Source organism: Blennius ocellaris, assembly GCF_963422515.1.
Source record: "Blennius ocellaris genome assembly, chromosome: 15".
Taxonomy (NCBI): Eukaryota; Metazoa; Chordata; class Actinopteri; order Blenniiformes; family Blenniidae; genus Blennius; species Blennius ocellaris.
The window spans coordinates 2,755,558-2,780,682 of NC_137664.1; the positions used below are offsets into that span (position 1 = coordinate 2,755,558).

Genomic DNA, 25,125 nt, shown 5'->3' on the forward strand with positions numbered 1-25,125 from the left:
CGTCCATTGAAAAACACCTCCGTGTGCTCAGCCTCTATCGTAATCGTCACACACCTGCCGAACCCCGACAGCTGAACAAGGGCGCGTACGTGCCCCGGCAGGGATGAAGCTCCACTTCTATTATCTGGAGACCCGGTGCCATTAACAAACCACAGGCCTCAGGTTGGTATTCGGGGGGTGGGGGGGGGCTTATCGGGAGTTTAGACAGCGGTTAACCAAACATCCCCCCACTCCGCCGCCATTTCCTGCAAACACCACCCTAATGACGGGGGGGGGGGGGGGGGGGGGGGGGGGGGGGGTAGGCAGAGTCTCCGAGGACAAACAACCTGCGACGGCGAGATCAGCCTCATTTCAAGTGTTTGTGTCTTCAGAGAGACGGTTAAAGTTCGGGGGATGAACATTTTTCTTTATTTTCACAAAACCAAAGACCAAAGTCAAAGTTACTGATTCCTTCTGGTGCAAAATACAGTGAGATGCACTGCAAAAAAAGTTAATCTAGGCAAGATATAATTGCTTAAATTAAGTGATGAAATTACTTGTTTTTGACGAATAAGTCATTTTTGCTTAAAACAAAATGGTCCGCTGAGATTTTTGTTCTCGTTTTAAGATGATTATTGCTTTATTTTCTTATTAGCTAGAATGGTCTTGGTGTTGAGTATTAAAAACTAGTTGTAAGTACTGTTAGGCTTAAAACAAGCATTTTTCTCATTTTAAGATGACTGACCAGCAACCAAAGGACCTGAACTGGCATTTCATTGGCCCAATCTTCTTATTTTAAGATTTGAAAATAATAACACTTGAAAATACTAGTTTTGAGTCCAAAAATGCTGTTTTCAAGATATGGGGCCAGAATAATTTTCCTTTTTTGAAAATCTTGTCAAGTGAAATCTTCTTGTTCTGTTGGCAGATAATTTTGCTTATTTGAAGTATCAACAAACATATACACATATACAATTATACACGCACACACATATACACGTATGCAATTATACACACACACATATACGCACATACACAATTATACACACACATCTACGAATATACACATGTACAATTATACACACACACTCACATACACATACACACATATACACACACATATACACACCGACACACATTCATATATATATACATCCATACACTCACACACACACACACACACACACACACACACACACACACACACACACACACACACACACACACACACACACACACACACACACACACGTATACACACACACACACATATACACATTGACACACATACATACAAACATACCTACATACATACACACATACATGCATGCATACATACATGCATACATGCATACATGCATACATGCATGCGTACATACATGCATGCATACACACATACACACAAACAATGACTAAACCAATGCACGTAGACAGAACCGTGACCTCCCCTGCCAGCTCTCTGAGGTCACCCACCTTTTGCTGGCGAAGGTAATCAGGAACCTCTCACATGATATTAAATCTGAGCAGCTCGTGTGTCACCCGAGTGGAGGATTACTCAACGCGCTCGCGCCGCGCCGGGGAGCCGAGGCCAGGGGGTTTCAGGTGTAAGCGCGACGGTCTGTTCCAACCTGCCCCGTGGCCTTTCCGTCTCCAGACTCCAGTCTGGTGGGAGGGCGGGTTTCGGTTGACAAGTCTGAGCGAAAGTGGAGGAAAAGGAGGTGTGTGTGAACAGGGTACAGTTGCCCTCGTGTCAAGAGTGTTTGAACGCTTGCGGTGAGCGTGTGTGAGCGTGAGCATGTGTGTGTGTGTGTGTGTGTGGGTGGGTGGTTGCTCTCATTTCTGTTATTTGACCACTGCTTTTCCAGGAGGTCTCCCATTTTAATTAACACTGAGGATTTGAAGGCTATTGTCCAACTCCAGCGTATCACATAACACCCGGCAGTTCAGGTTGTCCTGCTGCCCATTCATTCATTCATTCATTCATCACCAAATACGTTGAGAGGGATTTCTTTGACATTGCATATGAATCTGAGACTCGCAGGCCAGATTAGACGTATTCTTCTTTCTCTTTGGTTTGTTGGTGAAACTTAATGGAAGAGCGTCAGTGTCTCCAATGTTTTCCAGATCTTTCCAGTGTGATGGGTTGTTAGTAAATTATCCCACAGCGCCTCCCAGTGGATAAATGTTACCTTGCCTGTTGTTGTTTTTTTTTTTTTTTAATTTATAGAAAGTTGAAATACAAGATGTGTTTTTATTCACTTTTTTCCATGTACAGACAGATATGTGGTGTGTGTGTGTATGTGTGTGTGTGTGTGTGTGTGTGTGTGTGTGTGTGTGTGTGTGTGTGTGCTCATTGAATAACCTTATTAAAATGGCGATTAATAAGAGTTTGCCACATTGGCATATCAGTACAAAAATGCCAAAATATTAATAAAAATGAAACGTAGTTAAATAAACAGACAGACGCTAAGATGAAACAAGACATAAAATATTCACAAGAAAAATCAGTGCAAGTCAAGATAAAAAAATAAATGTATTTCGTCTTCTGCATGTTAATTTAATGATATTCTGTTTTCAGAATATATTCTGTTACATATATATTATATAATATATATTCTGTTTTTTTTTTTTTTTTATCCAAGCCCTAATTGTAGGAGTGGAAGTTTTCTTCCAGTAAAAAGCGATTCATCGCTTTTTTGCTTGCAGTATTGAAAAGTCACTAAGTTTATATTGTTTGAATCTCAAATTGAGATTTGTTGGGTATAGATGTAGAAGTATCATTTTAGACTGAGCTGGTTTCTTCTTGCTATGTTATTATTTTGTAAAAATTAAACTATAAATTGATTCATTAAACAAAACCAAAAAAAAAAAGCATTACATGGACTGACCTTTCCTAAGCCCCGCCCCTCCGTGACGTCACGTTGTTTGGCCCGTGACGCCGCTGGTACACGTAGCCTAGTAGGATGTGTCTTTTGAAGATGGTGGCGGTGTGTCAGAGTCGCTGTCCACGACATTTGTAAGAATTCACTCGCACCTTTTACACATTCCCGACTCCGGGTAAGAGCGACCGCGCGACGGAGCCACGGATGCGTCACTCCGCGGGTCTAATTCCGCCGCCTGGCGTCGCCGCCGAACTGTTACCGCTGGAAGTTAGCTCGCGCTAAGTTAGCCGGCGGTGCTAACTAAGGCGATGCTAATGCTAAGTGACCGGGCAGTGAACCTGTTAAAATTGTGCTCGACCGAGTTGTAACTTCGCTCTGGGGTCTCCCGTCGGGGCTCGGTCCGAAGCATTACTATGAGTTTGTTTGGAGGACCTCGGGGCCTCGGAGGGGTGATAATTGAGGTGACTTTGGTTGTCGGGTGTTTTTTTTTTTTTTTTTTTAAGCTCGGTGTGGCGTTTCCAGGACGTGTAGCCATTAGCCCGTCATGTCTCTCTGGAACCCCCCCCCTTTGTTTTTGTACTTTCTGCATTTGGTTCTAGCGTTCGACTACAAGTTGACGTGTCTGTGCCGAACGTTCGCCTGCAAAGGGGGGGATTTCTGCCTCTGTGGATGAACTTATTACCGCGACCGGGTTAAAAGATCCGGAATCACGTCGGTGGAGCGGATCATCTGACCCACACCGCTTCAACTTTGTTATTGATCTGCCCGACTGACATTTCTATTGCCCACTTGCATCGTCCCACTGATTACATTATCGCCTCGCGAGCATTATCAGGGGAGACGATTGGCATTGTGGGAGTTGTTCTTGAACGCAACACACCTATGAGCCTCTCAGTTGGGACTCCTGTCAGAGGAGCAATTATGACGAAAAAACACCAGCTCATCTTATAATCTCATCTGAGAAGGACCTTTACAATATATGTTTATTGACATTCGTCACTTTTGCCTCGGTGTGATATTATTTTCCGGTGAACGTTGATAACCGAAGTAACGATTTCTGTGTTATTTATTTGAATATAGTTTCATTTTATCTCCAAAAATCTACATGTGGTCATGTATTCGTGGTTTCGTTTTGTCGACTAAATCTGAGTCGTTTAAGTCATCCTGTTGTTGGAGTAACGCAACCATGCTCGTCGTGGAAAATACTATTTGCCACAGTTCTTCAGGGGTGATGTTAAAGTTGCCACGTTGTACCGTGCGTTTAATCGAGCAGCCCAGACTACAACACAAATAAAGGAGTGGCTAATTTCATTCAAGATGTTTACCTTTCTTTAACCACTCCCTCTTTTCTTCTTTACACCCAGCTACGTCAGACTTTAGGATCTTCGGTGATATCCACAAGCGTGACCTGGTCCTCAGGCCTGTTCAATCTGCGGACATGCAGCCCCCTCCTCGGACTGGACCTCCAGGAGCTTCTGGCCCCCCTCCTCCCACCGGGCCCAATATGTTCCGCAGGACCAGGCCCCACAAGCATGCAGCAGCAGCAGCTACTGCTGCAATGCCTCCTGCTGGCCAACCCATGACAGACCCTTTTGCTTTTGTCCGAGCTCCTCCTCCCATGCCTTCGGGTGGTCTCCCAACAATACCAAACAGCAACGCTTCACCGGCGCCAGCACCACCTAACCCCATGTATTCCCAACCTGGCCCGGGACTTCCTCCAGAGCCACAGACATTGGAGGGCATCCCAGCTGCCCCTCTTGGACCACCGCCTCCCTCTCTGCCAGGGGTGACCCTGTTTAATCCCCACAATGCTGCAGCACCGGGTTGTTTCCCACCGCCAAGTTCTGCATTTGCAGCCCCAAATACTGAACAGGGCTACTTTAATTCGAGTGAAGCGGCGCCATCCATGTCCACAGAGCCACCACCCCCTGCACATAATCAGATACCATTTAACCAAGAGTTTCATGGCCAGCCCCCACCTCTCGCTGCGCCCTTCCAGCCAATGCCTCCCGCCACCTCTTCCTCCCAGTGGGCCCCGGATAATGGAAGTCGGCCACCATCCGTTCAAAACTATTTCCAGCCGACGAGTGACCCTCAGCCGCAGCCGTATAATGTACCTCCACAGCCGCAGATGTACGCCTCACACAGCCCATCCCCACATCACAGTGCCCCCACCCCTCCGACCCACCCTGGACATCTGCAGAATCAGGCTCCTTTTCCTCCTCAGAACCCTGTACATGCCCCCGGTTCACAATGGCCGGACCCCAATGCACCCCCGCAGCATAATTCTCATTTGCAAATGCAAAGTTACTTCAGTCAGACCTCTGCAACCCAAGACTCATGGCTTAGCCAAATTCCACAGGACTCGGGCTACCACCAAATGAGCACCGGGCTTGGTCACGCTCAGACCCATCCAGATCCTTCTGGATCACAACATGCATCCAACACGGGTCCTGGGCCCAGTTCCACCCCTGTTCCGGTTCCGTACGCCCAGGAATCTGGCACACTCTCAATGTTCTTCAAAGATAACGATGTGGAAAACGAGGAGACACTGGCAGGAGAGAGAAATAAGGCAATTAATGGTATTGCTGGATCTTTTCAGCACCACAGCAACCCTCAAGCCCCCAGTGGCCATGCAGACGTCTCTCTGGATTATCATGGCGCTTCTCCTCAAGACCGCTCACACTTACCTTACATGAACGACGGCAGTCATCAATTGCAGGCAACTGCCCAAAACCCCCCAGAGCCTCAGTTTGATCACGTCGAGAATTTGGAGTGTGTCCCGAACCAGGAAGTACTACCCAGTGAAACGCTCGGCGGCGCGGCCGCTGCAACACCACCTCACGGAGTAGACCAGTTTGAAACCGGGCCCAACCTGGAGACTCCGGATTCAATTCCAAGACCAATCAGATCTGCCAGCGTGTGTTCGAACTACAGCAATATCAGCCACGGAAGTGGAACCGGCACCCGTCGGCACCAGGGGGTCATGGGAACTTTCATTCAGCAGGAGAGCCCGCGCCTCGCTGACGATGCCGCCGTGCCCGCTGCCACCGGAGGCTACTTTGAACAGATCGACACTTCTCCAGCTGGCGATATCGGTGTGCAGCCGAGCTCGGCTGAGCAGACGTGGCCCCCCACGCCCAGCCCGCCCAAACCGACTGGCACTTTCCAGGCCAGTGCTAATAGCTCTTTTGAACCCGTGCGCTCGCATGGAGTCGGGGTGCGCCCTGCCGAGGTGGATGAGGCTAAAATGGTGGCGGAAGGGGTTGCAGATTGTGCACCTGGCAACCTGGAGCAGCCACCAGACAACATGGAGAACATTTATGGCCCTGGGCAGCCTTTGCCGACTGGGGCTGCTGGTGGGACGCCTCACGTGTCGCACCTGGCGGCACACTCCCACTCTCGACCTTCTTCTCGGGCCTTTGGGGCCAGTCGGCCCTGCGAGAGCCCTGCCACGACTCTGTGGGCTCAGGGCGACCCTGCAAGCTTGGCTGCGAACATCCTCCTCGCCCCCGCAGCTCCAACTGTTCTCGCCCCTTTGCGGGAACCCAGTGCCGACGTCATCCAGCCTCCGGAGGACGGCCCTCTGGACCTGCACCCGTCGCAGGGACTCCAGCCTGCCCCCCAGCAGCACTCAGAAAACCTGGAAAATCCACCAAAGGTGAGTGAGCCAGAGCCGTCGGACTCTCAAGGCAACCTGGGCTATGCGTCTCTTCTCCTGTCGAGCTCCTTCCAGCAGCCTGTTTTGATTGCGCCGCCCGTGTCGAATTACAGCGTGATTCCCCCCAGCACCCCTGCTCAGGCAGCCAATCAAAGTAGCCTCAGGGAAACGACGCCACCCGTGAGGCCACTCGCACACGGTGCGAGCACTTCCCACGCACTTCCCCCGGTCGCCTCTAATCAAAGTCCACTTTTGGCTCCTGGACCCGTGTGCTTCGCCCCATCAGCTCCTAGCCAGGGCCCGCTCAATCTGACTCGAGAAAACGCCGCAGCCGCGCTGCCAGAAATCGCGGCTCAGCCGCACTCCCTTCAGCCCGGCGCTCCTCTTTCCCGGGCTCAATCGCAAAGTAGCGACGGTCACTCTGCCCTACAAGTTAATTTGCAAGCGTCTCCCGTGACCCCTACTGCTTCAAATCATAATCAGCCCTCAAATTATGAACTGCTTGATTTTTCTATGCACCAATCACAAGCCCAAAGCCAACCACCTGGCCCTCTCTCCTCTCTCCACGAGTCGCCGCAGTCCAGTAATGGATTTTACCTACAGGTCACCAAAGATGCTCAGCAGGGGGCACGAGCAGAAGGAACTACCCCTGTCCAGACCCCTCTTGCTTCATCTGTCGCACAGGGGCCACCAACACCTTTGCAGGTAGCTGCAAACACCCAGCAGTCCCTGAATGAAGCTCCTAAGGCTTCAGATGCTCAGGCTGCGTCACAGGGTCCCAAAGGTGCTCCTCCTGGCCCCGTGAGGGGAGCACTGCCTCCCCAAGGCCAGTATTCAGCTCCGCCACAGGGGCCTCCTGCAGGAAGTGCTGCCCACCCCGCTCCGGCCTCCACCTACCCTCCAGGCCCTCCAGGACCGGCACCTCCAGCTGCCTCCCAACCGGCTCCGACAGAACCTCCTCGACCACCGTCTGCTGCAGGCAGCAACCACAGTTACGGTCCTCCTCCAGCGCCGGGGCACATGTACGGCGGCTATTATGGCAGTTACGGAGAATACCCAGAGGGCAGAGCCCCATACCCTCCCTCTCAGTACCCACCTCCACCCGGGGATCCAAGGACTCAGGCTTATTATCAAGTAAGTGTCAAAGTCATGTATTTTCGAAACCTTGACCATCCACTGCGCTGCTTTGAGGATCATGCGTGGTCGCGTTTGGCTCTAAGATCACAGTTAGTGTTTTGTTTTCCCCCTCTCTCTCGCTCTCGCTCTCAGGATGCTTCATACAGGAACAGAGGAGATCAGTGGTATGGCAGATGCGACGCCCAGAGTCAAGCTTATCGAGATCCGAACTATCCGTACAGAGAGCCACAGCCAGAGCGACCCAGCTCTCGAACCAGTCAGTACTCTGACAGACCTTCGTCCAGGTCAGTTACCTTTTGCTGTGTCATTACTGTCGGTTGCTTGTCACTAATCCGAGGCCCAATTTTCCGAGTAAAAATTTCGTCTGTTGTTTGTACTTGACTTTTAATGCCTTTTTTTTTTGTTTTCTTTTCACCCCATAAGGCAAGGCTATTCTGACGAATACCACAGAGCAAACCGAAGTGCCTATAGTGAATATTATGCAGATTATCCCAAGCAGTATGATTACACAGGTATGAGTTACAGAAATAAAGGAGTTTACTTCAAGATACACATTCTTTTGGAATTACATCTAACACCCTTTTCCATTATTTTTGTGTGCGTGAGAAGCATACAACTATGGACAGTATGACCCACGATACAGAGGATACTATGATCAGGCCTACTGGGCTAATTATGACGACGCCTACAGAACAAGAGACGGCTACTATAGTAGTCAGCAGGCGTATCCTCCCAGGTACGAACACGGTCTTTTTTTTTTCTTTTTTTTTAACAATGAAGTGATGTGTGCTTTTAAAGTTGTTTCTCTATTGATTTCCTATTTCGCAACAGATAAATAAGGACTTATACCCTGTGAGTTCAGGGAAAACGCATCTAAAATGAACTTTTGCGATTGATGACTTGTATAAGCTGCCGTTTTTTGTGCTGTTTATGCGTTTCCGCAGGAAGGACGGCTACGACGACCAGTGGCGGTACTATCCCGGCTACGACAGCAGCTTCGACGACGACTACCGCCGCCGGGGCGAAGCGTACGGCGACGACTTCGACCGCCGCAGCGTCCACAGCGAGCAGTCGGCTCACAGCGTGCGCAGCTCGCACAGCCACCACAGCAGACGGAGCAGCTTCAGTTCGCGATCGCAACAGGTGGGGTGTTTTTTTGTTTGTTTTTTGTTTGCCGTTTGTCTCACGCCGGTCCTGTCCATGGCGATGATTTCTGACGGCACACAGACGTAAAAAAAGACTGAAAGATGGAAGCACCCGTGCTGATTTCAGCTGCTTTATTTCAGGATGCGATCACGAGACACTCATAACCTGTCCTAAAATATTAAAAGTGTCAACAGACTTAACAATCGCCTTTGTGTGTAGTATGACCCTGAATAGCTTCAATCTTACTGTTTTTATTTGCTAAAGTCACGACAGGAAAATGTTCATGCAGTTTGAGACTGACGCAGACGCAGCTGCTTCGCTGCAGACTCTTCTGGCCCTGCTTTCATTTCCTGCTTAAAACTGTTCATTATTAAATTTGAGAGATTTGTTTTAAATCGCTTACAGTAAGCCCCAGAAAAAAGGTTTTTATTGTTAAGTCAAATAGGAAGAATGATGCGGCTTGTCTGAGCTGCTGAATCTCTTTTAACCATTATTATTGACTTCCAAACCCCCCCCCCCCCCCCATTATTGACGTTTTCAGCAGCTTTGTCCTGATTAGCTGTGAGCAACAGAGATTATTGTTAAACTTGTGTTTCAATTCACGGCTGCAAAGTTGTATCTGGTGATTTTGTCACAATCCGATGGACGGATGACACATTTATGACAAAATTGGCAAATGCACAGAAGTACAACTAGTTTTAAACGCTTGATAATTTCGAGTTGATTCATTCAGATGCCATATTTGGTGCATTTGGACCAGATTCTTCCCGTTAGTGACGATACTGATTGATTGGCGAGGCCACTGGAATAATGTCAAACAGACCGACAGTGAAACCGACATTATCGTTATTTAAAAAAAAAAAATTAAGTGTGTGTGGATTTTAGTTTGTGGCTCCACCTGAAAAATACCTGCCTTAACCCCTGGATGCACAACCTACCAATACCTGCACTCTTCCACACGTGGGGTCAAAAATGACCCCCAATTCAAATCAATGCCTTTTGGCAATATACTGGGTTGTTGTTCTTCAAAATCTTTTAAACAAAGAGTTGCAATATTGTCATATTCCAGGTATTCCTCAGAAAACATGTTTGTGACATGAGACCATTTGTATTTTTATTTATTCTTTCATTAATTTGAAGAAATTGCAGTTTTTGTATCGTGACCCCACTCTTGCACAAGCAGCTCCTATGGAATCTTCTATGAAACTTTTAATTCTTAGCAACTCTGACAGTCCCACTTACACATGTGATGTCAGCAGTCTCACCACCCTGGAGGTCACTTTTACCCAGTCACGCACGTGTAAGTGGGACAGTACTGACAGTCAAAGTTGCATCAGATGTGTGAGACGACATCAGATGTGTAAGTGGGACTGTCAGAGTTGCTAAGAATTAAAGTTTCATAGAAGATTCCATCGGAACTGCTTGGGGTCATTTTTGACCCCACGTGTGCATCTAAGGGTTAAAATAAAAAAATGATCATAATAAAAAATCGGACTTGAGTTTGAAACGAGCCGTTTTTTGTGTTCGTATTCATCGTCTCTACTGTGGAATCGTCCGTGCAGAGCCAGGGATACCGCAGCCAGCCGGACCTGGTGTCGGCGGTTTACGACAACACGTCGTCCACTCTGGCCGTGGACTACTCGTACGGCCAGTACCCCAATCCGTCAGACGCCTCCCAGAACTACAGCCAGTACCCTTATCCCTCCGAATACACGGCGGACAGCACCTGGATCGCCCCGGAGCAGCGTAAGTACACCCCCCATTCGGTATTTATTCAGCAAGTGGATTAAATGTAAAAAAAAAATTCCTCCTCCTCCTCCCCCTTTTTAGCTCCTCCACGACCTGCGACCCCGGAGAAGTACACCATGCCCCACCGCTGCGCTCGCTTCGGGCCGGGCGGCCACCTGGTTCAAGTTCTGCCCAACCTTCCTTCAGCTGGACAGCCGGCTCTGGTTGACATCTACAACCTGGAGGTACGAGTCCAACTCGCCAACGCTTCCTTTGTTCTTCATAGACGAAATGCACATTTAGCTTTTTGGAGAAAATTATTATTTTTTAGATTATACGTACTTGAATGTGCTGTTGTAATGATGAAAACCAGACTCCACTGTTTGGGAAGAGAATAAGTAGTATTTTTTTCTTTTTTGTTTTTAAAAGATATAATAAAGGCAGGTTTTTAATTTGGTGATCTAGAGCTGAGAATATAATAATAACACTTCCAGCCGACACATCCTTAAATATAAGTTGATCTTAGGTTTTTTTTTGTGTTTTTTTTATTGAAAGACAAGAGACGGCACAATTCAAGCTTGCCAAACAAAGACAAACATGGCAAAAACATTCAAGGAAATTTCTTTTTTTTTTTTTAAATAAGGAAAACAATAAAAAGAAATGAGGCAAAAAAGGTTTAATCATTGAACATCCAGAGAGTAAACAAGTGTAGCATTGTATCAATACTTAGATTGGGATAAATTCAAGTAATTATACATAACCAAATTCAAGTGAAAACAACTTATACATACACAAAGCAGAGATTAGTCTATATATTCTCAGGCATACATTGTTTGGCATATTTTTCCCCACTTGACAAATAGATCCAGCTTTAGGTTCACCATGAAGGTTATTTTTTCCATTTTTGTAAATGTCCCATATTATGTGGGTCCTGTTTTTTTTTTATTTTTTAAGACTATGCTGCAAGACACTCAGGATCAAGCGGAGTTGAGATCTTTTCCAGGACCACTCGTCAAGTAAGTGTATTGTGCCCCTTTACCCGCCTCTGCCTCTTCCATGCAAACACACATTGTTTGTGCAACGTTGCCGTCTAAAAGGCTTCACGGACAAATTCAGTTTTAAATGACAACCGAACCGTCTTTCTTTTTAGTTTAGTCTGCTTCAGTTGGTGTGTCTGCAGCAGACACAATAAAGGTGTATTCGAAACACAAGGTTATTGCTGCGTCGCGGTGCCGCCGTACGTGAGAGGTGACGTCGTTTCACTGAGTCCAATGCCGTCCCGTCTCTCGTCCTGTCGCTGCGATCAGAGAGGAGACTCACAAAGTGGACGTGATCAAGTTCTCCCAGAACAAGGCGCTGGAGTGCTCTCGTGACGCCGACCTCCTGGACAGAGACTCCGCTCGCCTGCTGTGGGACTTCATCATGCTGCTGTGTCGACAGAACGGGGTACAGTGGCGTGAAGCAGGCGCGTCGGCCCAAGGCGGCGGCAGCGTGCTCAACCGTCGTCTCCTTGTTTTTGTTTGTTTTTTGTTCCCCCCCCGTCCAGACCGTGGTGGGAACGGACATCGCCGACCTCTTGCTGAAGGAGCACCGCTCCGTCTGGCTCCCGGGCAAAAGTCCCAACGAGGCCAACCTGATCGACTTCAACAACGAGCCGCTGGCCCGGGCCGAGGAGGAGCCGGGCGCCGGGCCCCTGTCGCTCCTGTCGGACACGTTCATGACGGTCCCGGAGAACGTCGGCAAGGAAACGGAGCGCTTCAGGGAGCTGCTCCTGTTCGGCCGCAAGAAGGTGAGACGCGTTCGTGAACGCCGGCTCGTCGTGATTTTTTTTCCTTTTTCCCGGCGAACTTCGGGAAATGTGAAACGGTTTTCCATCTCTTTGGCTTTGTGTGCCAGGACGCCCTGGAAGCAGCCATGAAGGGAGGCCTCTGGGGTCACGCCCTGCTGTTGGCCAGTAAGATGGACAACAGGACGCACGCACGCGTCATGACGAGGTGACGTGATAAGACGGCGGATCGTTAAAGCCTGTCGGATTTCGTCGCTACAAACGCGTATTTGTGTTTCTTTAGGTTTGCCAACAGTTTGCCCATCAACGACCCGCTCCAGACGGTTTACCAGCTGATGTCTGGGAGGATGCCTGCGTCCGCCACCGTCAGTACCCGTCCGTTGATTTCTTTTTTGTTTTAGAAGCGAATATAACCCGCAGAAGTCGCTCGTTTTCAACGTGGCGTTTCCCCCCCCCCCGTGTTCCCCCTCAGTGCTGCGGGGAGGAGAAATGGGGCGACTGGCGCCCCCACTTGGCCATGGTGCTGTCCAACCTCACCCACACGCTGGACCTGGACACTCGCACCATCACCACCATGGGCGACACTCTCGGTGGGACGTCGTCTTCAAAAAAAAACACACACAACCCCCGATCACTCTTCTTCCATCAGTCCCTGACTGCCGGGCTCTGCTCTGATCTTGTCTCGTTTGCAGCATCGAAGGGGCTGATGGACGCCGCCCACTTCTGCTACCTGATGGCCCAAGTCGGCCTCGGGGTTTTCACGAAGAAGAGCACCAAAATGGTGTTGATCGGCTCCAACCACAGGTCGGCAAACGGAACGGGTCGCCACATTTGCGGTGGGGGGGAGAAAACGCACGTTGAACTTTTGTTTTGTTTTTTTTGTTTTGTTTTTGGTTCCTTCCCCCGCAGTTTGCCGTTCCGTCAATTTGCGACCAACGAGGCGATCCAGAGGACGGAGGCCTACGAGTACGCTCAGTCCCTCGGCTCCCACCCCTGTTCACTGCCCAATTTCCAGGTGGGTCACTTCCACCCGCCCAACGGTAATAAATGGGATTTCCTCGCACTTCTCGGGCAGGTGTCTCTTAACTAGACCTGCAGAGATTATTTCCGTCATCTTTATCACGCCTTCGATTACGGTTTTGCTTAATTGCTCAGCTTGGATGGATGAATCGCAAAATGCAAACTTGTTTTTTTTATTAGAAATCTTCAACACAGGTCAAGTACCATAAAAAAGAAAACGGAAAGAAAGATCCATCAAATAGAACTTAGGTACATTGAATATTACTCCTTGTAGCCATAAAATAGACAGCCAGCATTACAATGAAAAGAACAGTTTATATATATAGACATATACACGTGTATCTTCCCTTTTGTGACGTGGGTTTTTAATCTTGTTTTAAATGAAGTAATCTAAGCAAATTAACTCTCCGGAATGTCTCTTTGAATTAAGGCCCATTTACCCCATGAATATATCCGTTTTCATTTGCAGTCTTGCTGTTATTTGCTCCATATGGAAACTTTTTTTTTAGTTTGTTCTTCCACTGAGTCATAGTAGGCTTGAGCCAAGAGACCGTAATCATTTTCTTCGCAACTGAAAGTAATATTTTAAGTATGAATTTGATGTCATTTAATCTTCTATTGTTAGGGAAGATTCTTAATATTGTGAAACGCCGAGACAATTTTACGTTTTTCCAATAATTAGTTAGTTTTGGACAAAGGCAACCATTTTTTATTGGATTTTGACCAATTGGATGTTGGTGTTACTCGTGAATAACGCAGTTTATTCTTTTTTGCCTCCCGTCAGGTTTTCAAGTTGATCTATGCGTGTCGTCTGGCTGAAGCCGGCCTGAGCGCTCAGGCCTTCCATTACTGCGAGGTCATTTCCAGGACCGTCCTCACGCAGCCGGCCTACTACTCCCCCGTGTTCATCAGCCAGGTCATACAAGTATGGGCCCGTCTCTACCTCCGCCTATTCACGTGCAAGGGAAGTCGCAGGCGAGCGGAACGGAAGAAGCCTAATGCACACGTGCGTTTGTTGCCAGATGTCTGAGAAGCTGCGGTTCTTCGACCCTCAACTGAAGGAGAGGCCGGAGCAGGAGTTGTTCAATGAGCCTGAATGGCTGATTCTCCTCCGGCAGCTGGACGGGCAGTTCAGGGTGGGAAGACATTTTTTTTTTTTTTTTCATCCTAATGCATCCAACAGAGATTTACATTTTAGCTTTATTGAGGTTGTGGCTTTTCCCAGTAGTTGATGTGAAAAAAAAAGAAAGAAAGAAGAGTGGATTTCCATAATTTTCCGGATTTATAGAGGATTTGTTCACTCTTTATTATATGACAGTTTTGTTTTAAACTTTAATCTTGAAACGTGGTGCAATTTAGTCGAGAAATGACTTCAAACTTGGTGTAGAAATGTAGTCTAGGAATATCTGAAAAGTCTAGAAATAGGTTGAAACTGTAAAACGGCTCCAAGCGTAGTTTAGAAGCAGGTTCAGACTTGGTGTATAAGATAGATACTTACTTACTTACTTACTTACTTACTACTCTGGTACATACAAATATTATAAAATACGATAGAATAGAAATAAAAGTAAAAAATAAAAATATCTGGGTATAAGACATAAAGTAAAACACAGAACGGAACATGGGCACTTAGAAATAAGCAGGAGATAAAAGCAAGATAAATAAATAGTAAGGTGCCGTGGCAGAGCCATTAGAAGTAGGCATTATATAATAATAATAATAACAATACAGATAATGGCAATGTGTAATAGTGTAAAATACTCGTGTATAGTACTACTAATAATGGTAGCAATAAAATAACAACTATATATATATATCAGTAATAATAATAATACCAATAGTAATAGTATACTTATAATAATAATAATACCAATGGTAATAGTGTACTTGCACATGTACATGCAATGTGCCGTATGAAATATATGATATAATATAAGTATCAATGTAATTTAGTCCAGGTGGGTGATGATTGAGTTAAAAAGTCTTGGGTAGGAACGATTTCCTGCGACGTTCCTGAGAGCAGCGGGTTTGAATGAGTCTTATTAGTCTGGTGCAGATCAAACAGTGTCCAGTCTTATTGCACAAACTGGTTTCAGAAACAGGATCACACTTGGTGTAGAAAGCGGTCCCGACGTGGTTTAAAAAGCGATATAGAAACGGGGCCGATTAACGTGAGACGAATGTGGTGCACACGCAACAACTGTTGTTGTTTTGTTTTGTATTTTTGTCGTCGTCGTCCATCTTGCAGACGGGTGTGATCACGTACAGCGCGGTCAGAACGACCCCCACACAGTTCGACTGCAGCAGCCCCAGCTCCGACCTGGACCAGCCAAGCCCCCCCGAACCGTACGCCACGCCTCTGGAGGTGGACGGGCCGATGCCCGACAACCCCCTCATGAGCTCGCTGCTGCCCGGCGGCCCGCCGCAGGCGGTGCAGTTGATGCCCCCCGGTGTGTAGACGTGCGAAACGCCAGGGCGGGGACTTTCTGGGGGGGGGGGGGGGGGGGGGGGGAACGCTCCCAACGGATGTGATACGTTCCCTCGTTTCCTTCTCTTGCAGCCCCCACGTCGATCCTCCAAGACGGGATGGCCCCGCCTCAGCATTTAACCCCCAACGACGTCCCCCAGTTCTACCCGGTTCCCCCCACCGGGCCGCCGGGCCAGATCCCCGCCCCGGGCTACCCTCCGCCCGACCTGGGCTACGCCGCTCCCGCCTTCCAGCCTCAGCCTGAGCAGTCGGAGGTGTATCCGGGAGCCCATCACCAACACCACCACCACCAGCAGCAGCAGCAGCACCACCATCTCCAGCACCAACAGCAGCAGCAGCAGCAGCAGCAGCAGCAGCCGTGTCCACCTCCGCCTCCGCACGTGGGCCAGATGTCGCCCAGCGCGCTCGCCCAGGGCCCGCATTCGCCCGTGCAGATGAACCCGCCGCCGCTCCAGATGCCCCACCACCTGCCCCCGTCACCCGGGCACATGCCGCCCGCAGAGCCGGCGTTCCAGCCTCCGCCCGACGCGCAGGTTCCTCCGCCCATGTCGTCGTCGTCGCCGCGCCGAAGCTCCGTCACGAATCAGATGGATTTCTATGATCGCATGGCGCACATGGTGAGCGTCCCGACCTGTCTGGGTGTCTTAGAAACAAACGCCTTCAATTAATGTTGTTATTATTATTATTATTATCGTCGTCGTGGAGAATCCTTACCTTACCTGGTCTGTGTGGCTCTGCAGGGTCCCGGGAGGTCGCGGACCACGTCGCAGTCTTCAATGCACATGGTGCGTTTTGTGTGCGTCGCTCCTCATCGCTTTGAAAACCTTATTCCACCCCAATTCTGTGACGTCACGTGTTTTTAAATCGGGCCGTGACCGACGCCGGGACTAAAACGCGTGTCCGTCTCAAAAGTGTTTTGAGATAGTCTCTTTTTTTGTTTGGCCTTGCTCTCGCGCCAGGTGCCGGGGCGCCGCTCGCGTACGACCTCGGAGTCGTCCACCCACTCCGGCGGGAGGGAACGAAGCAACTCGTTTATCCAGCAGGTCTCTCCGCCGCCGCCGCCCATCCCCGAGCAGAGCTTCAAGGAGGAGGCCAAGAAAGCCAAGAAGGATTCCCCGAAAAAGGTTCACATTCACCCACAAGCCGTCACATTGATAATTCAACACTTTATTTATTTATTAGCAGTTTTCGTAATTTTTGTTGAATTCAACACTTTATTTATTTATTTATTAGCAGTTTTTGCAATTTTTGTTGAATTCAACACTTTATTTATTTATGAGCAGTTTTCATGTTTTTTGTTGAATTCAACACTTGATTTATTATTTATTAGCAGATTTCATGTTTTTTGTTGAATTCAACACTTGATTTATTTATTTATTAACAGTTTTCATAGTTTTTGTTGAATTCAACACTTGATTTATTTATTTGTTTATTCAAAGTTTTCATGTTTTTTGTTGAATTCAACACTTTATTTATTATTTATTAGCAGATTTCATGTTTTTTGTTGAATTCAACACTTGATTTATTTATTTATTAACAGTTTTCATAGTTTTTGTTGAATTCAACACTTGATTTATTTATTTGTTTATTCAAAGTTTTCATGTTTTTTGTTGAATTCAACACTATCTATTATTTATTAGCAGATTTCATGTTTTTTGTTGAATTCAACACTTGATTTATTTATTTATTAGCAGTTTTCATGTTTTTTGTTGAATTCAACATTTTATTTATTCATTTATTAGCAGTTTTCATGTTTTTTTGTTGAATTCAACATTTTATTTATTCATTTATTAGCAGTTTTCATGTTTTTTTGTTGAATTCAACACGTTATTTATTTATTTATTAGCAGTTTTCATGGTTTTTGCTGGGTCTTTCTGATCGCAGGGCAGCAGCCGCGGCTGGCTGAGTTGGATCTACGGGAAAGGAAAGAACGAAGCTCACCTGCCGGACGACAAGAACAAATCCGTATGTCGGCGCCGTTAACATACGCGCTTTTGCTTTTTTGTGCTGCTTCTGTGACGGCTCCACTCACCCGCCGCCTCTCCCGCCAGATCGTGTGGGACGAGCAGAAGCAGAGATGGGTGGACATCAACGAGCCCGAAGAGGAGGTCTCGATCCGCCTCCGATTTGCAACTACAAGCCCGGGAGGTTCCTCAGTTCTCATGTTCTGCTTTTCTTTTCTTTTCTTTTCTTTTCTTTTCTTTTTTTAATTTGTCAGAGTAAGCCGCCGCCTCCACCTCCATCTGGCTTCCCAAAGATGGCGCCCATGCTCGGCCCCGGAGGCCCCGGCGGGTTTTCCGCTCCCCCGAGCGGCGGTCCTCCGGTCAACATGTTCTCCAGGAAAGCTGGTAATTAAAAAAAAAAAAAAAAAAAAAAAAAAAATCACTTAAATGTTAAGAAAACCTTGTTTTTATTGGTAATTTTTCAGCACGAATTCAGAAATTTATGCTGCAGAATTATGAATTATATGTTATATGTATATACAATAACTAGCCATCGTCTTAAAATCGTGATATATTTGATCCGCTACCTTCCAAATACTAAATAAATACAAGATAGACGGTGATTTACCATGACTTTCCTCCACATCAGCTTAATCTTTAGTTTTATTCTTTTAGACGAAATTGCTTTTTTTTTTTGTTTTTGTCACATTTTAGTCATTTCTAAATCCGATCGTTTTAGTCGACAAAATCTCAAAAAGTTTCTCAGTTTCCGCAACAAAAAGAAAGTAAACTTAATAAAATAATGTATTCATAAAACGGTTAACATTATCGCTTTTACAGAATAGCCAGATTCCGATCAGTTCGATGATTCTCATCTGGACTAGATCAATACTGCCATGTTACATTTGATCACTGAAACCTTTTATTTGCATATTTCAACTTTTTTTTTATTTTAAATTTTATGAATTGTTGCTCTACTTCATCGCACAACAATTTCACCCAAAACAGTAAATCATAGACAATTTCAACACACAGTAAGCTTATAGATCGACTATTTTCACAAATAATTTCAATAATAATTTGCACCAATAATCGAGGAATAAAGGTTTTTCACCCAACAGCAAATAGATTGTATGAAGGATTCAAGTATTCCACCCAGATAAAGCGCTAAAAACTGAAATCGCTCTTCATTATTCCAACAACATCAAAAGCCAAGAACAAAAACATTCTTTGGCACTTTGCTAAAGTGTTTTTTTCAATCGATTGACGGTACGAGTTAAAAATATTGTCGTTCCACCGACCTCTGTTGCCACTCAGACGTCTTTTTCTTTTTTTTTCCTGCGTCCTCAGGCACCAAGAACAGATACGTGGACGTCCTGAATCCCAGCAGAGCGGCGAAACCCGGCGGCCTGGCCCCGGCGCCGGCTGACCTCTTCGCTCCCCTGGCGCCGATGGCGGTGAACGCCAACCTCTTCGTGCCGAGTTCAGGTTGATCCAGAAAACCGCCGAGTGCCGCGATCCCAGTGATTCCCGTTTTGAGTGTGAGATTAAATTCCCATAACGATGGAGGGTTCTTTTATCCCCCCCCCCCCCCCCCCCCCCCCGTGTTCAGCTCCTGATGATCAACAACCGTTGGAAGGCTGCGAAGGAGGAAGTCAGGAGCAGAATTCACCGACATCCAGCGCCGCTCAGCAGGTACTTAAAACAGTATTTTTCAACCACTGCGCCGAGATCTAGTCAGGTGCGCCGTGGGAAATGATCCGATTTCACATTTTTTTCCAAAAAAAAAAATTTGCTCTCACAGCCGACAGTGTGTTGCAGAGTAATCATGTATAAATACTCTTCGCCAATAGATGGCAGCACAGAACTTTGCCGTTGAAATCGAAACTGACAGACGTCAGTGTGGTTAATCTCCACCTCCTGCTACCATCTTGTATCAAAGTACTGTGTCAGTGACAGTGATGGAGAAGTTTTTGAAAAGGAAGAATGTGAACCAGGATCTCAGCTCTTCATCCATCAGGTCCAGGTTTCACACTGAGGGAGGCAAAATTAAAAAAAGAAATTGGGAAATACTTTTTTTCTCTATTTATTTGATTCCCGTTGATAAAACTTTGATGAGAATGACTTTATATTGTTAATAGAGGCTACAGAGATTCACATTTTAACATTTTCGGGTGGTGGTGGTGGTGTGGCTCCAGATTTTTCCAAACAAAAAAGTGTGTCTTGGCTCAAAAAAGGTTGAAAAACACTGGTTTAAAAGACGTTGTGAGATGGAGGTACTCGCTAGTTTTACAGTTGATAGTCACTGTAAAAGAACTGTCAACTTGGTCGTTTGTGGTCTGCCGTCGTTGACGGTCACAGCGGATTGTTATGTGTAGATTCACGACGGAGACAAACAGCACCCACCTGTGGCCGTCTATGCTCACTACATCACTTTCAGAACATTTCTATCGAAATGGAAAACTTCTCTGAAACAGAAATGCGAGAAAAACGCTTAAAAAGCTGTTGGTATTACAGCTGAATTTACTGTTCAAGTTACCGTATTTTCCGGTCGATGAGTCGCTTTATAACACGTTGTGGCTAGTTTATGGATTTTTGCGGGTTAACGGGCTTCGTGCCGCCAGATTCTACTTCCGCATGCTGTTTCTAGCGCCGCTGCTTCTCCAAAACGTGCCTTAAAAGTGACATTTGTGCTCTTGGTGAGCTCGTCTTGCGCTGCTTCCCGCCGTCCGGAGCTCCAGCAGCTGACTGCCATGAATGTTGCGTTCAGGTGCATCACATAAACTAGCGCGCTGGACTCCGCGGCTGAGGAATCTTCCTTCTCAGGTTCTTTTATCAAAGACCGTGACATTTATAGATCTATTTATAGATCTGTAGCTATACAGAGATTTTTAATTGCACTATATGTATATAAAACTAAAGGATATTTATAGATCTATATATAGAGCTATAGCTATATAGAGATTTTTCATTGCACTATATGTATATAAAACTGTAAAAAAAGGACGATTACAGATCTATATATAGATAGATTAAAAGTGACATTTCTGCTCTTCCCGCCGTCCGGAGCTCCAGCAGCTGACTGCCATGAATGCTGCGTTCAGGTGCATCACGTAAACTAGCGCGCTGGACTCCGCGGCTGAGGAATCTTCATTCTCAGAGTCACGATCGGCAAATAACCGATGATATACTTTACCAACAGAGATAAAGCGCTTGCTGATTATGCATCTGTCTCTGTCTGAGAGAGAGGAAGCGACGCACGAGTGCAGAAATATGACCGAAATAACTGCTTTTTTTTTTTTTTTTTTTTATCTCGAGAACAAATTTTTTTTTTTTTTCAATGGACTAAACTGAGTTTGTCTCCGGTGGTCCAGATGTTCAACCCCACGTTGTTGCCGCCGGCGCCCGAAGGAGCTCCTGTGGCCGACGGCTCCCAGTCGGGGGAGGTAAGACCCCCCCGCCCCTCCCCCTTCCGCCAGCTTCTCCTAACGCCTCCGCTGACGACGGACGCTCCACAGCTAACAGCTCGTATCGTCCGCTCACGCAACGAAACAACTGATTTAAAAAAAAAAAAAAAAACAAAACATGGGAGCGCTTGCATGACGCCACGTTTTTGATAAAAGAACCAACTTGTCTCTGTTGGACGGTGATCGGGAGGCGTATTGTCCTAACGCTGATTTAATTCATTTCCATTTAGAGCTGGTAGAAAGGGGAGGTTGATTTTTAATCCAGTGCATGGGAGATTTAATAATCTGGGGTTGTTTTTTTTTTTTATATATGTGTGTCTGCTGTTTTTCTTCTTCCCCCTCCTCCTTCCTGCTGTCCTCAGCTCTCACGTTCTAGCTCAATGAGTTCTTTATCACGCGAAGTGAGTCAGCATTTAAACCAGGTACCTTCTATCTGGGCCTCAAACGGTCCCAACTCTCACCACCGCCTGCCCTTCCCCCACCACCCCAACCCCCACCCCGCCTAACCACATCACCGGCAGCATGCTCCGTCACTCCTTCACCAAAGTGTCGCCGCCGCCCCGTTTAACCAGCATGTCTGCCTGCTTCACTGCCTGCCGGCCGCCTCCAGCATCGCCTCTGGAAAACCTGTAGTGATTAATAATAATGCTAATAATAGTCTATTTATTTATTTGGGAGGGGGGGGGGGGGCTGTTTCGGCGACGCGCCGTCTCCATAGAGACGAGGCGAGGTGCAACTTTTTCTAAATCGCTCCGTCTCCGTGAGAAAGACACCTTGTCAAACACGCAGAAAACCTGCCCGTCTCCATGGAAACCACAAGAAAATGTCAATGTTTTCAAAACTCGGGTCTGCGTGAAAAAAAATGCGTCTGTGTCTGTCCCCATGTGAGGGACGAGGCTGGAGGCGGCCGCCGGACGCCACCTCGGCTTCCCCACCTTTAGAAACTCCACACCTTCATTAACCGCCGCCTAGCTTGCGGCCGCCTCGTTGCCGTGGCGACGTCTCGCCCCCTCCCGCGGCATCCGAAGTGGCCGGACTGACCTCACCCCCGTTTGTCCCCCCCGTACAGAACCATCCTGCCCCGGGAGCCGCGCCCGCCGGAGGCGTCACCTTTTATAACCCTGCACAGTTTGCACAGGTGAGAGAAGCTCGCTTTGTAAACAAACGTCGTCCATTGTTGTTGTTGTTGTTTTCATCACTTCATTAATGCGGCGAGTGAAGTGTGGAACCTGGTTCATCTCGGGGCTTCCACTTCCTGTTGTCAAGCTGTTGCTAGTTCAGACCAGTGAACTGACATTTAATACCTGATAAACAACAACAACAACAACTCGACTCCAGTTACAAACACAATTTTTACTAAATCTTGTAAAAACATTTTGCTTCAGAAATTGGCTGCATTTTCTGAATGAGTGTTTGTGGGTATGAATGTAAAGCTCTTAAAAATGATCTATATATAGATATATAGCTATAGTTGTATAGATCTATAGGTTTTTATTACACTCTATGTATATGAAACTATTAACAATGATGTTTATAGATATATAGAGATTTTTTTTAATTGCGCAATATGTATATAAAACTAAAGGATATTTATAATCTATATCTAGATATATAGCTATAGATGTATAGATAGATTTTTCAGTGCACTATATCTATATAAAACTAAAGGATATTTATAGATCTATAGCTATATAGAAATTTTTCATTGCAGTATATGTGTATAAAACTAAAAAAGGACAATTATAGATCTATATAAAGCGATAGAGGTTCTTCATGACAGTATATGTATATAAAACTACATAATTAATACATGTGATTGAGGAAGCAGGATAATTATGAAATTTGAATAATGAAGAGGCAGAATTAAATGAACAGGATTAAATAGGTTTTTCAAATTCTGACTTCCAAATCAGTGTCGATTTTTTTGTTTGTCATATCTTGATCGAATTAATAATAAAAAAAAAATGCATATACAAAAAGGTTCACCTTTAATGTAATGAATGATATATATATATATACATATTGTGTTCAACTTGAACTTTTATTTATGTATTTTGACCTTTATCCCGTCTTGTCGTCGTCAGCCGGCTGCGGCGTCGAGAGGCGGCGTCCGGCCGGGGCGACTGGGCGGCCAGCGGCAGTACCCCGCCATGAAGTGACCACCACGCCGTGAAGCTCCGCCCACCTGGATCTAAGTGAAGCACATGGGCAAACTGCTCTCTGTCTTAAGGACCTTTTTTTTTTTTTTCCCCTCCCCCCCCACCCGCAAAACAAGAAGAGCATAATCAGTTTCCTCAGTCTTCAACTTAACCTAGTTTTTTTTTTTTTTTTTTTTTTTTAAACTATGTTTCCTTGAAGGGCTCATTCATCCAATCACATGATTCAATAACATGTAACACTCATCCGTACTGAAAACTCGCATTTACTGTCCCCCGAAAACACTGTTAACAATCACCCCCCCCCCACCCCCTTTTTTTTTCTGTCCAAACGTCTGTAATTGTGTGCAACGGATGGACGGATAGAAAGAACGAAAGAAAGAGAAGAGCCGGTCCACGCGGAGGAAGCTGCAGCTGCTGCTGCTCAGATATTTATTTAATTGTCCTCCGACTCGTCACTTCTTCACTTGTTCAGGAAGGCTTGAGGTGTGTGTGTGTGTGTGTGTGTGTGTGTGTGTGTGTGTGTGTGTGTGTGTGTGTGTGTGTGTGTGTGTGTGTGTGTGTGTGTGTGTGTGTGTGTGTGTGTGTGTGTGTGTGTGTGTGTGTGTGTGTGTGTGTGTGTGTGTGTGTGTGTGTGTGTGTGTGTGTGTGTGTGTGTGTGTCCACTCTGAGTTCCTCCTCCTCACACTGAACCTCAGAGCAGCAGGAATCTGGATTTGAAGCTGCATTTTAAATAAATCTATCCAAATATTTGTATATCAGATTGATTGTATTTATGAGGTGTGTGTGTGTGTGTGTCCAACTAATTTTTTTTTTCCTCCTCTGACTAAATGCATTTACGACTGATGAGGTGACAAAGATCCATATTCTGATTGTTTGTAAAAGCCGCTTCTGCAGACCAATAAATCTGTATCTAAATTGAGCCCGTCGTGTTTCTAAACACTTTTGATTTACTCGTCCCAACGTGTGTCTTGATTTTTTCTTAATCTTTTATTTCCAGTGTTTGTTTGTTTGTTGTTTTTTTGTGGGATTTCCTGGTGTAAAAGTCTCGACATGAACACAGAATGGTAGAAATGAAAAGGTAATAAAATGTTTTTTTTTCTTTTTTTTGCTCTGTAGCACTTTGAAAGAGACGTGTCCTCGTTTTATTTGGTGGAAACTCGTTTCTTTCGAGGAGGAAAACCTGCAACTCAGACCTCCATTTCTCTTTCTCTCTTTCTTTTTTCTGTTTGACTCCATGTCTTTCTCACATCTCTCTCACTTGTCACTCCCCCTCTCTCTCTCTTCCTCTCTCTCCCCCTCCCTCACCGTCTCTCCATCACTCCGTCTCTCTGCCTGTCTTTCATCTCCCCCTCTGTCTTTCATCTCCCCCTCTGTCTCTCTCCCTCTTCCTGTCTCTCCCCCCCTCCCTCACCATCTCTCTCCCCTCTGTCTCTCATCTCCCCCTCTCTCTCTCCCTCTGTCTTTCATCTCCCCCTCTCTATCTCCCTCCCTCTTCCTTTCTCCCCCCCTCCCTCACCGTCTCTCCATCACTCTTTGTCTCTCCCCCCTCTGTCTTTCCCCATGTCTCTTCCTCAGTCTCTCCATCTCTCTCTCTCTCTCCTTTGCTGTCTCTCCCTCATTCTATCTCTGTCACTCTCCCTCTGTCTTTCACCTCCCCCTCTCTGTCTCTCTCCCTGTCTCTCCCCCTCCCTCACCATCTCTCCATCACTCTTTCTTCCTCAGTCTCTCC

The 25,125-nt window shown here is 46.4% G+C and overlaps 1 protein-coding gene across 1 annotated transcript; it reads left to right on the top strand.

Annotated features, from left to right (window-relative positions):
• Positions 1 to 2,959: 2,959 nt before the first annotated feature.
• On the top strand, positions 2,960 to 24,311 carry sec16a (SEC16 homolog A, endoplasmic reticulum export factor). Its single transcript, XM_080510228.1, has 30 exons — positions 2,960 to 2,995; positions 4,226 to 7,656; positions 7,792 to 7,943; positions 8,083 to 8,171; positions 8,269 to 8,395; positions 8,604 to 8,802; positions 10,368 to 10,551; positions 10,636 to 10,778; positions 11,488 to 11,549; positions 11,841 to 11,979; positions 12,080 to 12,322; positions 12,430 to 12,527; positions 12,603 to 12,684; positions 12,792 to 12,909; positions 13,012 to 13,123; positions 13,229 to 13,334; positions 14,124 to 14,264; positions 14,362 to 14,475; positions 15,588 to 15,789; positions 15,900 to 16,444; positions 16,568 to 16,612; positions 16,787 to 16,951; positions 17,712 to 17,792; positions 17,879 to 17,935; positions 18,046 to 18,175; positions 19,121 to 19,258; positions 19,383 to 19,465; positions 21,145 to 21,216; positions 22,307 to 22,375; positions 23,322 to 24,311. Exons 2-30 carry the CDS (start codon positions 4,300 to 4,302, stop codon positions 23,394 to 23,396), a joined length of 7,128 nt encoding a protein of 2,375 aa, XP_080366354.1. The 5' UTR covers positions 2,960 to 2,995; positions 4,226 to 4,299; the 3' UTR covers positions 23,397 to 24,311.
• The last annotated feature ends 814 nt before the right edge of the window (positions 24,312 to 25,125 follow it).

Bases quoted from the DNA above. Each gene is read 5' to 3' on its own strand.
- sec16a (XM_080510228.1), top strand. From the start codon at position 4,300: ATGCAGCCCCCTCCTCGGACTGGACCTCCAGGAGCTTCTGGCCCCCCT. The intron at 11,550-11,840 runs GTAAGTGTATTG...CGCTGCGATCAG, and splicing joins TTTCCAGGACCACTCGTCAA to AGAGGAGACTCACAAAGTGG. The intron at 16,952-17,711 runs GTTCACATTCAC...TTCTGATCGCAG, and splicing joins AGAAGGATTCCCCGAAAAAG to GGCAGCAGCCGCGGCTGGCT.